At 34.6% G+C, this 15086-nt stretch overlaps 1 protein-coding gene across 1 annotated transcript in view; it reads right to left on the bottom strand.

Moving 5' to 3' along the window:
- The window catches only part of LOC137008842 (probable phospholipid-transporting ATPase IIA), a 59038-nt gene that overhangs the window by 24932 nt on the left and 19020 nt on the right, over positions 1-15086 (bottom strand). The window contains exons 14-19 of the mRNA XM_067370558.1: positions 13242-13451; positions 9743-9904; positions 7415-7507; positions 7206-7289; positions 2407-2577; positions 1948-2046 (exon numbers count right to left, since the gene is read on the bottom strand). Of these exons, the coding sequence (XP_067226659.1) occupies positions 1948-2046; positions 2407-2577; positions 7206-7289; positions 7415-7507; positions 9743-9904; positions 13242-13451 (819 nt within the window). The remainder of the gene's footprint in view (positions 1-1947; positions 2047-2406; positions 2578-7205; positions 7290-7414; positions 7508-9742; positions 9905-13241; positions 13452-15086) is intronic.

The following is a 15086-nucleotide window of genomic DNA, read 5'->3' as shown; positions in this document are numbered from 1 at the left end:
CTGTGAACTACTAAAGGAGATGTTAGTAAGAATGTTCAGGCTGCTCTTTTCCATTTGAGAAACACACAGGTTTGGAACAACATGAAGGTGAGTATATCATTTTTGGGTGAACTATTCCCTTGCAGTTATCTCAAAACATGAACCACAAACAATTTTGTACACAAAGCTCCTCCTAAATGGAGGATGTTTTCTGATTGGTGGACGAGCAGAGCAATTCATCTGTCAATTTCAAACACACCAGACATCAATCTGGATGCCATTTGTGTCCAGGAGGAAGCCAATCCAGATGCCGCTTCGATCCAGAGGGAATGAGATGCCTGTTTTCATGTTGTGCCAGCCATTGTCTTCTGTTTCCAGGAACTTCTGCTGCAGGGAAGATTCAACCTTCCTCAGAGCGGCCTATCTTTCTGTGGCAGCAAGCCACATGGGAACTCCGTTCACATAGAGAGGGCACAGGATGCTACTTTCCCTGTTTAGTTCTCTGAATGCAACTAAACTCACTCAAGCTTTGGACCCCATTTGTGTTGAAGACATTTGGGAGACAGGATTGTTTATGAGCTTACATGCGCACTACTACTTCAAAAGTTTGGGGTCTTTGGGATTTAAAAAAAGAAAAGAAAAAAGAAATTTATAGTTTTATTCAGGAAGGATTCATTAAATTGATCAAAAGTGACAGTAAAGGCAATTTCTATTTCAAATAAATGCTGTTCTTTCTAATAACCATGACAGATATATATATATATATATATATATATATATATATATATATATATATATATATATATGAAAAACATCAACATATGTCAACTAATTAATTTTTGTCTAGTGTGCTGTCAAACCAATTCTACACTTTCTATTCATAAAATCCTGAAAAATCTAAATCCAGAAAAATGTATCACTCACCACAAAAATATTATGTGGCACAACTGTTTTCAACATTGATAATAATAAGAAATGTTTCTATTCGAATGATTTCTGAAGGATCATGTGACACTGAAGACTGGAGTAATGATGCTGAAAATTCAGCTTAGATCACAGGAATAAATTACACATTGTAATATATTAAAATATAAAAAAAGTTATTTTTTAAATTGCAATAACATTACAATTTATAATAATATAATATTATTAGAATCACAGTATTACTGTATTTTTGATCAAATAAATGCATCTTTGGTGAGCATAAGAGACTTACTTCAAAAACATTAAAAGAATTTACCGACCCATAACTTTTGAACAGTAATATATGGAAGCTTGTTTCTGCCACGGAATAAAAAAATAAAGGATAATTGTGAATTTTATCTCACTATTTTTCTCTCTCGGAATTGCATGATATAAAGTCAGAATTCCGAGTTGTAAAGTCAGAATTGCGAGATGTAAACTCGCATCTGCTAGAAAAAAAGTCTGAATTTTGAGAAAAAAAGTCGCAATTACTTGTTCAATTTTTTTTATTCAGCGGTGGAATCAAGCTTCAAAAAGTAATATATATTTATGACTGATTGCGTCTTTGTTTTGGTCAAGGTGGTTTACAATACCGGGCAGTAATCTTTGCTCGTGGTCTCTCATTTTCAGATTTTTTTCTCCCGAAATGACATCCCAAAACATAAAGAATAACAACAAGCTCAGCCTCAAACCATTTACATTTCACTATCTTTTTCATGCTTTTAAGTGTTTCCAGAAAGATTCAGGCACCATTATTATAATATCTACTATTACATAATGAAAGATTTGCAACCCTTAAATGAGCTTTGCTCTTTTCTCCTGCACAGAAGTTACCCGATTAGTTTGTTTGAGGGTCTAGAGCCTGTTTCTATAGGTCAGGGTGAGAATAAGATATATTTTCTGGTGCAAGGACCTTATTGCTTAACCTGAGGTGGGGAATAAATCATTACAGAAGTGACCTATTTAAAAATAATGGTTGAAATAAGTAGTCTGCAGAGGACTTACATTCCTGAACACGTGGATGTCCTGATTGCGGGTCACTAGATGGGCGTTCTTGGCTGTGCAGGTTGCAGTCTCTAATTTGTCCCCGGTCAACATCCAAACCTGGACAAAGAACAGTTTTCATTAAATAAGGGCCTGACTTTGATGTAAGTGCTTGTGTTAACACGTCAACAAACAACCCTTCTTAGAAGCATACAGTGAAGTTCTACATGTGACAAGACTGTAGAAATGCAACAGTATAGTGTATTTGAGTCATTTCTGTGTTCCAAACCAAGCATGAAATGATAAATCACATCTCTTTCATGGTAATTCGAGTTTTTGTCCAAACCAGTTGCAACCGCCAAGAGCATTGCATGTCAAGACATTCTGATGAACGATTCTATTTTTGGCGCATTGTGCTACGTAGCTCCGCCCACAGTGAAATCTCATTGTCTGTGCTTGTTTGTGCGTGCAGGCACTGACTTTGATGCCAGCGTTGCGCAGTATCTCCAGAGTGGGTCTGACATCGGCCTGTAGTTGGTCCTCCACTCCAGTGAGACACAAGAGCTCCATCTCCATCTCCAGACTCTCGATCACTGTGGCGACCTTCAGCGAGCGATCGTGCACGCTCAACTTGGCCTGGACGTAGCGAGCCTGCGGCACACGTGACATGATAGACACAATATAAATAATTCAATTCAATTCAATTCACATTTATTTGTATAGCGCTTTTCACGATACATATAATTTCAAAGCAGCTTTACAGAGAATACATGTCAACATTACAATTTAAAGAATGCAGTTAGCAAATAATGTAATAATTTAGCCAATTAATTTACAATCACTGTTAGCAGTTTAACTGAATGTAGAAGCAATGAGCTCCTGAAAAATGAATTACATTAACAATAATTAGGATATAGAAATTGTGCAATGTGCATGTTGACCTAGATGATTGCGTCAAATAACACACATTTATTTTGTTTATTTTACATGATGTTTAGGGGCTTGTTTACTTGTAACTATCCAGCAAAAATAACATCTTGAATATTAATAATTCAATAAAAATATTGTTTTTATTTAAATTTTATTCCATGATCCTTTTTTGACAAGTCCAGCGATCATAATCGCTCACTGTAGCAGTCCATTACATTGCACACAGACCTTCCTTCAGCAAGCAAATAAATGCTCTCAATAATTATACTAAATAATCTGATGTTTTTTGGAGTTAATGTGATTATATTTAGAGACAAATTTCCATTTTTGTTTTTTGGAAAATAATGCATTTATATTTAATTTAGATTTAATGGATACCGATCCTCTTTTAAGGGAAGAAATTATATTTTATGGGCGTAACTATTAAAATAATATGTTTTATTGGTGAATTAGGTAAATGTGTTTAATGCATTAACTAGATGCATTATTTATGCATAGCAATAATAATTTGCTATAGCATTAATGATAATATAATAATAATAATTATTATTATTATTATTATAAACAAAAAAAATTATAGAAAGTATAATTATATTTTGAAAAATTTTGTACTGTCAAATCGATTAATCGTGATTAATTGCATCCAACAAAAGTTTGTATGTGTTTGTGTGTATGTAATGTATGCATGAATATATATATATATATATATATATATATATATATATATATATATATATATGCACACACAAACACACACACACACACACACACACACAGACATACATATATTCTATATTTACAAACTTTTATGTTAGATGCAATTAATCATGATTAATTGATTTGACAGCACACTAGACAAAATTAAATAGTTGTCATTTGTTGATGTTTTTCACATATATATCTGTTCTATATCCGTCATGGTTATTAGCTAAAATTCATCTAACTCTGATCTGTAAACATTTCTCCCTTGAATCAAAGCAAACATATCAGACACGTCAAATGAGAAAGTTCAGACCTCCGATACCCCAAACCAGAGGCATCGGCAGTCAAATAATCACTGTCAAAGTCACACACCCTTGCATTGACCCCTCAAAACGATGTGCCACTCTGTTGAGCGAAGCCAGAGCGCAGTTTTGAGGGCACGGCCCACAATCGCAATGAGATAAAGACCAAACAATGTGTGCGCGAGTCACACAGGAACACACTCTCACTCGGTGACTCACACACTCGGTGAGTCACTGCCGCCCACCCGCTCACACACAATTACACACTTCAGCTCTGAGAGTGGGAACGTGGGCCTGTGAGAAGAAACAACTCTTTCTCTGTGCATGTAGGCGGGGTAACTTTCGTTTTGGGGGTGTTCCCTGTGGAAAACATGTTACATTTCTTTTTGACAATTACTGTTGACGATGGATGGTTGCTAGGAAACCCTTTAATCCGGCTAAATATAGATCAGCACCTGGATATTGTAGTTATAAACATCCAAAGGTCACTGTCTATACCAGCGGTTCTCAGGACCCTGTTTTACATTGAACACTTGACAAGAGTTCAAACACAACAAATGTGTCTTTAAAATCAAACATGGACCTTTTTAAAAAAATGCTAAGTTATCCATATGATACAGGCTGAAAAGCAAAATTGACACGTTGCCCAAATATTTTATTGGCATAGTCATATTACCAAGCAACAGTAATATGAAACTGCACCAAAATATTTTTATTTCAGCTCAACTGGATGCACGGCCTGATGATCAAGAACAAAAGTGTCTTTTCTCCTCCCTTTTAAAGGTTGATAAGCTTATTTATATTGCAGTCTTAATGATGCACCATAATATGGTTAAATGCATGATATTATTTGCATTTATCATTGTTTTTCATGCTGTCCATGACCCTCACACAGACCTGTGACTCATTTTTGGGTCACAACCCAGTAGTCAATAAATCATTGGTGTATGTCTTTAAAAAAATAACAACAGAAATTGTGTTTCTCAGTATCTACAGCGGTGGCCAAAAGTGATATCTGTCCTTGGAAAATTGACATCTTCAACCCTTTATTTAAATATTATTAAAAATGTGTTACAGATTTTGTAAGCATATTACATAGTCATGCTTAGAGTCAATCGTTTTATCTGTTGATAACGCAATGAATCATGCCAAATTGCTCAGACATAATTTTTGGCCATACTTTCATAAAAAGAAATTATGCAAAAACAAAAGAGAACCAATGAAATATTAAAAACTGATTGTTTATATGTTTTGCATATAAAATAAAACCTGTAGCTGTAGTTGGCCTTTTTTGCCAAATAATTTTGTCAGATAAATACTGAAGTATATATATATATATATATATATAGTGTTTAGTGTTTTGTTCTTCCCTCTATTTAAAATGTTTAAAAAACATCAAATATTTTCCTCAGATTTTGATGGTTGAATCAAACTTGTAGGGTCATTAAAAACAAATACCCCCTCTGGACATCACTTTTGGCTACTGCTTTACCTCCTCAAAAGAAAGTCGAGGAAAATTAAACTGTTAATTTAGTGCTTTTAATTACAAAAAGTGCTAAAAATTATTGCAATGAATCTCACACCCTGTCTTTAACAGAGAAAGTCAACATTGAATGTAAATAATCTGATTAAAATTTGAATTGACTGACAGCTCTAAAAAGGTGAATTATTTGTCATAACCTCCTGGTGACTGTAACCATTATTTTTAATTATCATTTTAAAAATCATTTTGTTATAATTTATAATTAATTATATACTTATCTTTTTATATTTATCTTATATATTATATTATTATTATTATTACTACTTTTATAATGCAAATAATGTAATGTAAATGTTTTTTTTTAAATTTTCAATTCATCAAAGAATCCTGAAAATGTATCACGGTTTCCACAATAATATGAAGCAGCACAACTGTTTTCAACATTGATAATAATAATAAATGTTTCTTGAGCAGAAAATCATCATATTAGAGTGATTTCTGAAGGATCATGTGACACTGAAGACTGGAATAATGATGCTGAAAATTCCTTGCATCACAAAGATAAATTACATTTTAAAATATATTGAAATAGAAAACACAACTTTTAAATTGTAATAATATTTCACAATATTACTGTATTTTTAATCAAATAAATGCAGCCATGATGAACATAAGAGATAAAAATTTTGCACCACATCATTTTCTTTCCATGTTTTTCCTTAAAGGGTTAGTTCACCCAAAAATGAAAATTATGTCATTAATGACTCACCCTCATGTCGTTCCAAACCCGTAAGACCTTTGTTCATCTTCGGAACACAGTTTAAGATATTTTAGATTTAGTCCGAGAGTTTTCTGTCCCTCCATTGAAAATGTATGTATGGTAGACTGTCCATGTCCAGAAAGGAAATAAAAACATCATCAAAGTAGTCCATGTGACATCAGTGGGTTAGTTAGGATTTTTTGAAGCATCGAAAATACATTTTGGTCCAAAAATAACAAAAACTACGACTTTATTCAGCATTGTCTTCTCTTCCGGATCTGTTGTATATCCGCTTTCACTCCGCAGTGACGCTTCTTCTTCTTCTTTCCTGTTTTACGCCGGTTGGCATCCAGCTTATTGGTGCATTACTGCCCCCTTCTGTGTGCATTACGCGATTAGGACATCCACGACATGCACACTTACGCACCATTTTAAAAAATTTAGCAATACCTAAATACAAACAATGTTGAATAGCTTGAATACAGCGTGCGTCTCCCTCAGACTGTAAACGAAGCTCGGGCGCACCGTCATCAGCATCATGAACACGTCATCAGCATCACACTCCGGAGCAGAAAGGGGCGGTAAAGCACCAATAAGCTGGATGCCAACCGCCGTAAAACAGGAAAGAAGAAGAAGAAGCATCACTGCGGAGTCGGATTGACAACAGACCCGGAAGAGAATACAGTGCTAAATAAAGTCGTAGTTTTTGTTATTTTTGGACCAAAATGTATTTTCGATGCTTCAACAAATTCTAACTAACCCACTGATGTCACATGGACTACTTTGAGGTTTTTTTTTTTATTACCTTTCTGGACATGGACAGTCTACCGTACATACATTTTCAATGGAGGGACAGAAAGCTCTCGGACTAAATCTTAAATATCTTAAACTGTGTTCTGAAGATGAACGGAGGTCTTTCGGGTGTGGAACGACATGAGAGTGAGTCATTAATGACATAATTTTCATTTTTGGGTGAACTAACCCTTTAAATTCTTTATAATAATACACCAATCTATTTTTCTTTAGTATAAACAAAAAAAACTATTATTCCCTTATTTTATTCCATAGCGGACTTTCTAATGACTAAGCCTTGGAAACTCACCTCAAAATCTTGGTATTGTTCTTCTGTTAGGGATTTTTTGGCGACCACAAGCACCCTTAGACCTTCCCTGGCCATATTCCCGCACTGATAAAGAGGGAAGAAAACAAATTCCCAACATACAAGTCATGAAGATTCTTGGCATTACGTCAATCTAATATAATTTTGCATGTGTTTATCTGTTTAAAAAAAATAAATAAATGTCAAATTACCTCCTCCTCGAGCCAGTCGTTATACTGAACAATGCCGGCCATCACCACATCAGCACCCTTCATGTAAAACGTGATCTCTCCAGTGGATTCATCCTAACAAACATGAGCAGAATATGTTTTGTTAATAAATCATTTATCATTTATGTATAGATTAGACACTGATGAGCATGGCAGCACTAGTAATCAGGATGACACTCAATGTACCAAAACGAAACAGGAAAAGATCGCAGGTAAGCGAGACAGTCTGTGCTGTTTTTTCCAAGCGTTATGGGAGATTAATTCTGGCTTTCCTTGATCGTCCTTGAAGGTGTTTTAAAAGGATTCTGCAGAGGAAACCAGGTTCAGTTGCTGATTTCCTTAAAACGTTGATACAGGCTTCAGTCCAGGCCAACAACAATAGCTGAGAGTTTGTTCGGGGAGAGTTAGTCATCAAGCCCAGGGCAGGGTCACAACTTTCTCAGATAACAGCCAGTCTAGTCATATCATTTTTGGGCTGATCTTCAATAATCACATTGTTTAAAAGGGTACAGTACAAACTAGATTTTCACATTTTCTGGAGCAAATGTGAGTGGTTCTTGTTTAAATGAATGGTTGCCAGGGCTTAGCTATGCGGTTTCTAAAGACACCCACACTCTACAAGACATTCAGGCCAATTTTGGACCCAATTCTCCACTTCGGACAATCCTAGGTAAAGTCCTGATCATCTTAATGGTTCTACAGATTATCTCATCAGATTTTTCTGTGGTGTGAGGTAGAGGTCTACAAAGAAGACCCGAGACCCGAGGACCCGGGACCCGACCCGGGACCCGTACGGGTTCGGGACTATATTTTAAATGGTCAGCCGGGTTTGGGTCGGGTCCTAATCTATTACTTCGGTTCCTGAATCTGATTAACATTGTGTGTATACCCGAGCCGATTTGATTCGGAGATCACCCGGCCGTGTTGGGAGTCAGTCAGCGCTGTGCGTGTTTTGTAACTTGCAAAGTATGAGCCGAGAAATAAGGTGAAAAAACACGAGTGGACCCAACCATCAGAAGCAGAGCGGGCGGAGTTAATGCAAGCAAACAGTGATCATCGAGTTTTACTATTCCTATCGTGTGCAACAGTAATGCAAACAAACTTCAAATCTCAAAAACTGCTTGTAGCCTTGCACATTCGCATTTAAATAACATAGCCTATTTCAAATCATTAACAAAATATGAACTATCACACGAATGTCGAATCTGTGACGCTAAAAGCTTATGTTTCAGGTTGCTCCAGCTAACGCGCATGTCTCATGCGAGCGCACTTTCTTTCTCCCGTTTTTATAATAAAATTATGCCGTCTTGTTATATCTAAAGTTTTGGTCAGACTCGGCTCAGAAAGCACAGAAATGACCGCAAATAAGTAATGCTAACGTCAGCGGCCATGTCACTGAACAAGCAATCGTTATTATAGTTCAAAAGGGCAAACAGTCAAAGTTATTTTATTATGTGAGTTGACTCGAGTCTCGAGATACAACGGAATAATGCAATTGTCATCTGCGTTTGTCATCGTGACAGCAAGTGAACTTTTAAAGCTGGAATAATGAGTGGATTAAGCATTTCAACTGGCAAGAGAGGAATAACGGATGAACTTTCTTGGCAAGTGCATCAGTCAGGTACAAGGGAGAAAGCTACAGCCTACTAATATTAGGTAGCTAAGACAACACGTTTTATTTTCGCCACTTGTTTATTGACTTATTAATAGCAATTTGCTGTGGACCTATGTGCCGATCGGGTCCAGACGGGTCCGGTCGGGTTCGGGTCCAGCTTAGACGGGTCCGGTCAGTACACTTATGGCATTTCTCGGTTCTGCACGGGTTCGGGTCCAACTTTCAAAATAATAGTCGGGCTGGGTCGGTTCCGTGTATCACAATTACGGGTCTCTTCGGGTTCGGGTATGAATGTTTGGACCCGTGAAGACCTCTAGTGTGAGGTGTGCTAAGAGTGACTGAATCTGCGTGGAAGAACGTCAGGGCCGCATCGATCTCAAATCATAAATATCCAACATGTTAAATATTTACTATCAGAAATCCTGTTGTGTGGGGGAAACCCCAAGGACGAATGCACACACACTGGAAGACACACACTTTTTCAGTAAAAAGCAGTCCAAACGCCATTATCGCTTATATTTAGCATTTTTCTAATTTAATACGCAGACTTATTTTACTTATTTTAATCTTACAGATTTTTACATGATCTCAGACTTTTTGCTTCGCTTCGCTTCTGCACATCAAACAGGTCATTTTATAAGTTAAGGGAGTTTAAGGACACCTGTGTTTCTGTGTCATGATGATCCAATACTCACTCGCACTATGATGCCCATGCGTTTGCTCTCGTAGGTAAAGGGGAAAATCTGCAGGATGGTGAAGTTCAGAATTTGTCCACTAGGTGTCCTCAGCTGCATAGAAGACTGATCTCTGCCGACCAGCGTCAGTCCGACACTCTCCGTCCACTGAACCAGAGACACCTAGTACAAGAGAAACAGATTGAAAGAGAAAACAATATAATAAACACTTCCACATCTGCAAACTGCTGAGTTTCATAAACAAATGTCATAAACAAACAGGAAGCAATTTGCACAGTTTCAGTCAGACTTCTTGTCTACACTGTAACCAAATTACTTAAATGTGTCACATGCTGTTCTCTTAAACAAAAACGAAGTCAAAATCAAACACAGAACCATTTAGTTTAACATCTCGACTCGTTTCCTGCAACTGTTTTTGGACGTGTGGCGCAGAAAATGCAAGTATGCAATGGGCCACCAATTATAAGCATGTTCTCTTCTGGGAACATGTGAAGATAAAGGCAAACCAGATGCCATCCATTAGTGCGACGCTGAAGGGGGGTATTTCTGGGAGGCAGAAGTTATTGCCCAATAACTTCCAGACCAAGGGTTACAGAGAGATCAAAAAACCCGATTTCTTATGCCCTCCCTGACTAGCTGCTAATAACATATCTCACAGTATCCAGATGGGCGGACTGCTGCTGGAAAACAGCCCTCGCTGTTAGAAACCAACAAATGAGGCTTATCCTTTTACAGAGAAAGTGATGCCACTTTGAAGCGTTTTGAGAAGAATTTGATCAAACAATTTTTTTTGTGTGTGTCCAGATCTTTTCATTTGAAATGAAACAATGAATGAAACGTTTAAAAAAACTTCTATGCTGAATGTTTCCGATTTCTGAATTAAAAAAATAAAAAAATAAAAAATTAGGTCTTATTTTTTAATTCAAAAACTATTTTTGTTTTAAATATTAATATTTTAATATTTATTTTTCTTCTATGATAAACATGTTTAATTTCTGAATTAAAATAAAAACAATTAAGTAAAAAATAATTAGGTCTTTTTTTTCTCTTCAAAAATTACTTTTGTTTTAAAATATTAATATTTAAAAAATATTTTTATTTTTCTTCTATGATGAACATTTTATGAATTAAAAATAAAATTTTTTAAGTAAAATAAATATTTAAGTCTTATTTTTTTTCTTTAAAAATTATTTTGTTTTAAAATATTAATATTTAAAAAAAAGTTTATTTTTATTTTTATTCAGTGATGATCATTTTAAAATTCTTTTTAATTTTTAATTTGGAATAAGTAAAAATATTTAGGTCTGAATTTTTTCTGTTTTTAAAATGATTTTTGTTTTAAAATATTAATTTTTAAAAAATATTATTTATTTTTATTTTTCTTCTATGATGAACATTTTCTGAATCAAAAACAAACTTTTTAAGTAAAAATATATTTTAGTCTTAATTTTTCTCTAAAGTTTATTTTTATTTTTATTCTGTGATGATCATTCTTTTTATTTTTAATTCAGAATAAGTAAAGATATTTAGGTCTGAATTTTTCCTGGTTTTAAAATGATTTTTGTTTAAAATATTAATATTTTAAAATCTAATTATGGTAGATCCAACAATGCAGGAATGTTACTGGCATGTGACAAGAAACCCATAAAACAGGAAATGACATCAGAGAACGATAGACCCTTATGACAGTATCAATGTCTCTTAAAAAAAAAAGATCAGAAAATTTGATCTTTTTAATCACAGGTTTGTTGTAGGTTAGTTCAGACTATCAAATGGTATTAATGGTTAGCAAAAAAAAGTGTATACAAATGTTTTCAAATAAAGAAAAACTTGACATTTTAGAGTCATTAAATTCACTTTTGGCTTCAAAAAAGTATGAAGCCAACATGAATAGAAATATTACAAATCTAAAAACTTGGTATATGCATGCATTAAAATAGATTTCCTTTAACATCAGCAAAAAAAAATCATGGCTAATAAAGAACAATCGTCTGTAAAATAATACCAGTTCATTGTGTCATGTCGTGGCTTCATTTAGTCAGCGTCTCCTTGAACGCGCATACAGTCAGTGTGCTGGCATGCAGTGGTTAAAACCAAACCAGTAATGATGCGTTTGGTGCCTACGTAACCACAGCATGGGTCAATTGATCACTGCATGCGTCACTCGCTCCTGGCCCAAATGATTTGGTTTTGGTGCCCAGAAATGATCGAAAATGAGACAGCACATCTGCAAAAGCGATCAGCTGCAGAAGTGAATATGCCAAAGGCTTGACTCATCATTTGTGAATAATTGAATACCTGTGCAGGGGAGGATGAAACATGTGCTGACTCACAGATTATTAATTTACAGTGAAATTAAGGATAACTTCAGCAAGTTAAAAGAGTTATACCGCAATTATTCTTTAAATCAGAGAGCCAATGGAGGACATAGAGCTTAGTCAGAGTAGACGGCATGATTAGTTTGACAAAAATGAGGCTGTATGAGACGAAAGCACATTTAATCAGACATTTTTTCTCTAATTACTCACGATCCATCCAAATCGAAACACTTGAGTTTTTCATATTTTTATACTGTAATAATTTCACAGTTCCTCCCCAAATGAATGCAGAAACAACTTAAAGACGGTATATTTTAAAGATTTGTTTAATGGAATCTTTTTATGAATGAAGGCCAGTATCACTGATACTAATACTAGACATTCAACATCACAGTATAACTGAAAGCTATCAATTTCAACATTTTTTAGGCTTTAAAAAAAAATAACTTTTAATTTAAGTGAACTTAAAAAGTTCTTAAAACTGTCTAAGTAGGAAATATACAGAAATTGAATAAAGTTATCAAACACTTTACACTTTTCTTCACTGCATAAATGATCAATTAATTAGATATTAATCCTTATTAAAGCTGCAAAGGTAAATATTTTTAACGCTTTAAACTGATAAAATCAAATCGCATGCATTAAAGGCTTGATTTTGACAGCATTAATATAATTTTTATTATAATATTTTTATTTAATATAATATATATATATATATATATATATATATATATATATATATATATTAATAATATATATATATATATATATATAATACAAATATATATATATATATATATATATATATATATATTCACTTTAGTTTAAAAAAAATGGTAATAAAATATGACAAGATCTCAGAGTTAAACTGTGTCAGAAAAAAAAAATCTTAATTATGTCAGATAACACTTAAGCAAAACATGGTCAGGTCAAACTGTCTGAATAATTTTTGGTTGCAAATTTTTTATCAATTATACTGGTAGTCACTGTATGAAGAATTTTTGGTTATAATATGTCACAGTTTACTTTATTTTGCTATCCTCACTTACATAAATGAACTATAGTGTCCTGCACCTACTAGTAAAAATATATCAAAAATGGTTTGACTGTATATATTCTGATTTATATAAGGGTTATTTCAGCCTAAACGGCCTGTATGATCATGAATGAGACTGTGATACCTCATCTGGACTGGAGGCCTGGTAAACCCTGCAGGTGTCTTCATAGTGCTGTTCAGCTTCAGCTTGATCCGTCACACCGTTGGACTCGTATACCGGCGTCACATTGTGCACCAGTGCGATGGCCTTCACTGCCTCATGTACTCGACTGCTGATGGTCTTCCTCACTTTGGTGGCGCCTGGAGCACGAGAGGCCTGGAGGTCATGAGGGGGCTGTGGAGATCAGATTTAACATGATTGTCTACTTTGTTCAATCTAAAATGACAACAAAGGGGTGATCATTACTAATTTGTTTAACGTAACAGTTAAATATTCTGCTTGGTGACTGAAATCATTATTAAAAGGTGCATTTAGTCATTTTGTAATTACACTACAATTAAAAAATTGAGGTCATTGTTTTTTTTTTTTTTTTAATAAATTAATACTTTTGTTCAGCAAGGATGCATTAAACGGATAAAGAAATTTATAATGCAACAAAAGATTTCTATTTCAAATAAATTATGTTCTTTGGAACTTTGTTCATTCTGGAAATACGTGTATCGGTTTCCACAACAATTTGAAGCAGCACAACTGTTTTCATTATTAATTATAAACTAGAAATGTTTCTTGAGCAGCAAATCATCATATTCTAATGACTTCTGAAGGATCAGGTGACACTGAAGACTGGAGTAATGATGCTGAAAATTCAGCTTTGATCACAGGAATAAATGTTTAAGTACACTTAACTATTTTTAATAATACCTTAAATATTCATATCTAGATATATTGGGGTCAATTCTTTCCTCTGAGCTTGTTGCAATGCATTTTAGGATTTCTTTCTGCACAAAGGAAGTATGTGATGCTGAATTTACTCATTTCTTCATAGTCAAAAATAATTTCTAGTGTAAAGACAGTTATATAGTTCACCTATAGAGGCATTCTTTATCATTATTTTGATTCTCTATGACAATAATGAGCACTTCAGGCTGACACAATGATCAAAATGTCCAAGTCTCTGATTGCTAATAAACCGACCCTTGCTAATATCCTGAAAAAGGACTCATAAATGCTCCCAGATGTGTTTTATATATGAACAATTACCTTTAGCACTGAGCAACTATTTATAGAGCGCACATTTCCGAGAGCTAATGACAGAGTTTGTAAGTTCGTATATAAGCTATTGAGAGGACGGAGTACTTGTAACCCCGGTTTCCTGCCTCAGTGACCTCTGGTGTCAAACGGACTAAACGCATCAGTGAGAGGTGAAAGGGACTCATTTTACAAGGACTTTGCTCTGTTCTCTGGACAAAAGCTAAACAATTGTGCTTTGTGATCGGCTTTTCTAAACAGGCCAGTTATACAGTGACAGGCTGCATCCAAATCTGCATATAAAAGGTGGGTGGTACGACCAAAATCATATATCACAAGTAATTCCATGCCGTCAACACGATACATTTACATTTATACATCTGATATCATTGCAAAAACTTTTTAATACATATATTGTACACTGGATATGCTGCTATATAAACAGTATGGCCCGGTTTCACAGACAGGGCTTAGCTTAAGTCAGGATTAGGCCTTATTTCAATTAAGGTATTTAAATATCTTTTATAAACGTACCTTAGAAAAAAAAATTACTGGTGTACATCTTGAGACAAAATGAATGGCAAGTTGCTTTCAGTTAAAACAGCTCAAACATGCATTTAAGTCTAGGACTAGCTTAAGCCTCGTCTGTGAAACCTAATAATATCTACAGCAGAATTGTACATTTGCACAAATTACTTGCATTTTGTTATTTTGTCAAAAAAGTGTGTGTATATGAATTGTGCGTAAGCAAGCATGCTCATTTTGCCATGTAGGGAATCC

Source organism: Chanodichthys erythropterus, chromosome 20, assembly GCF_024489055.1.
Source record: "Chanodichthys erythropterus isolate Z2021 chromosome 20, ASM2448905v1, whole genome shotgun sequence".
NCBI classification, from domain to species: Eukaryota; Metazoa; Chordata; class Actinopteri; order Cypriniformes; family Xenocyprididae; genus Chanodichthys; species Chanodichthys erythropterus.
The sequence above is the reverse complement of the archived record's forward strand: the minus strand, read 5'-3'. Positions and strand labels throughout refer to the sequence as shown.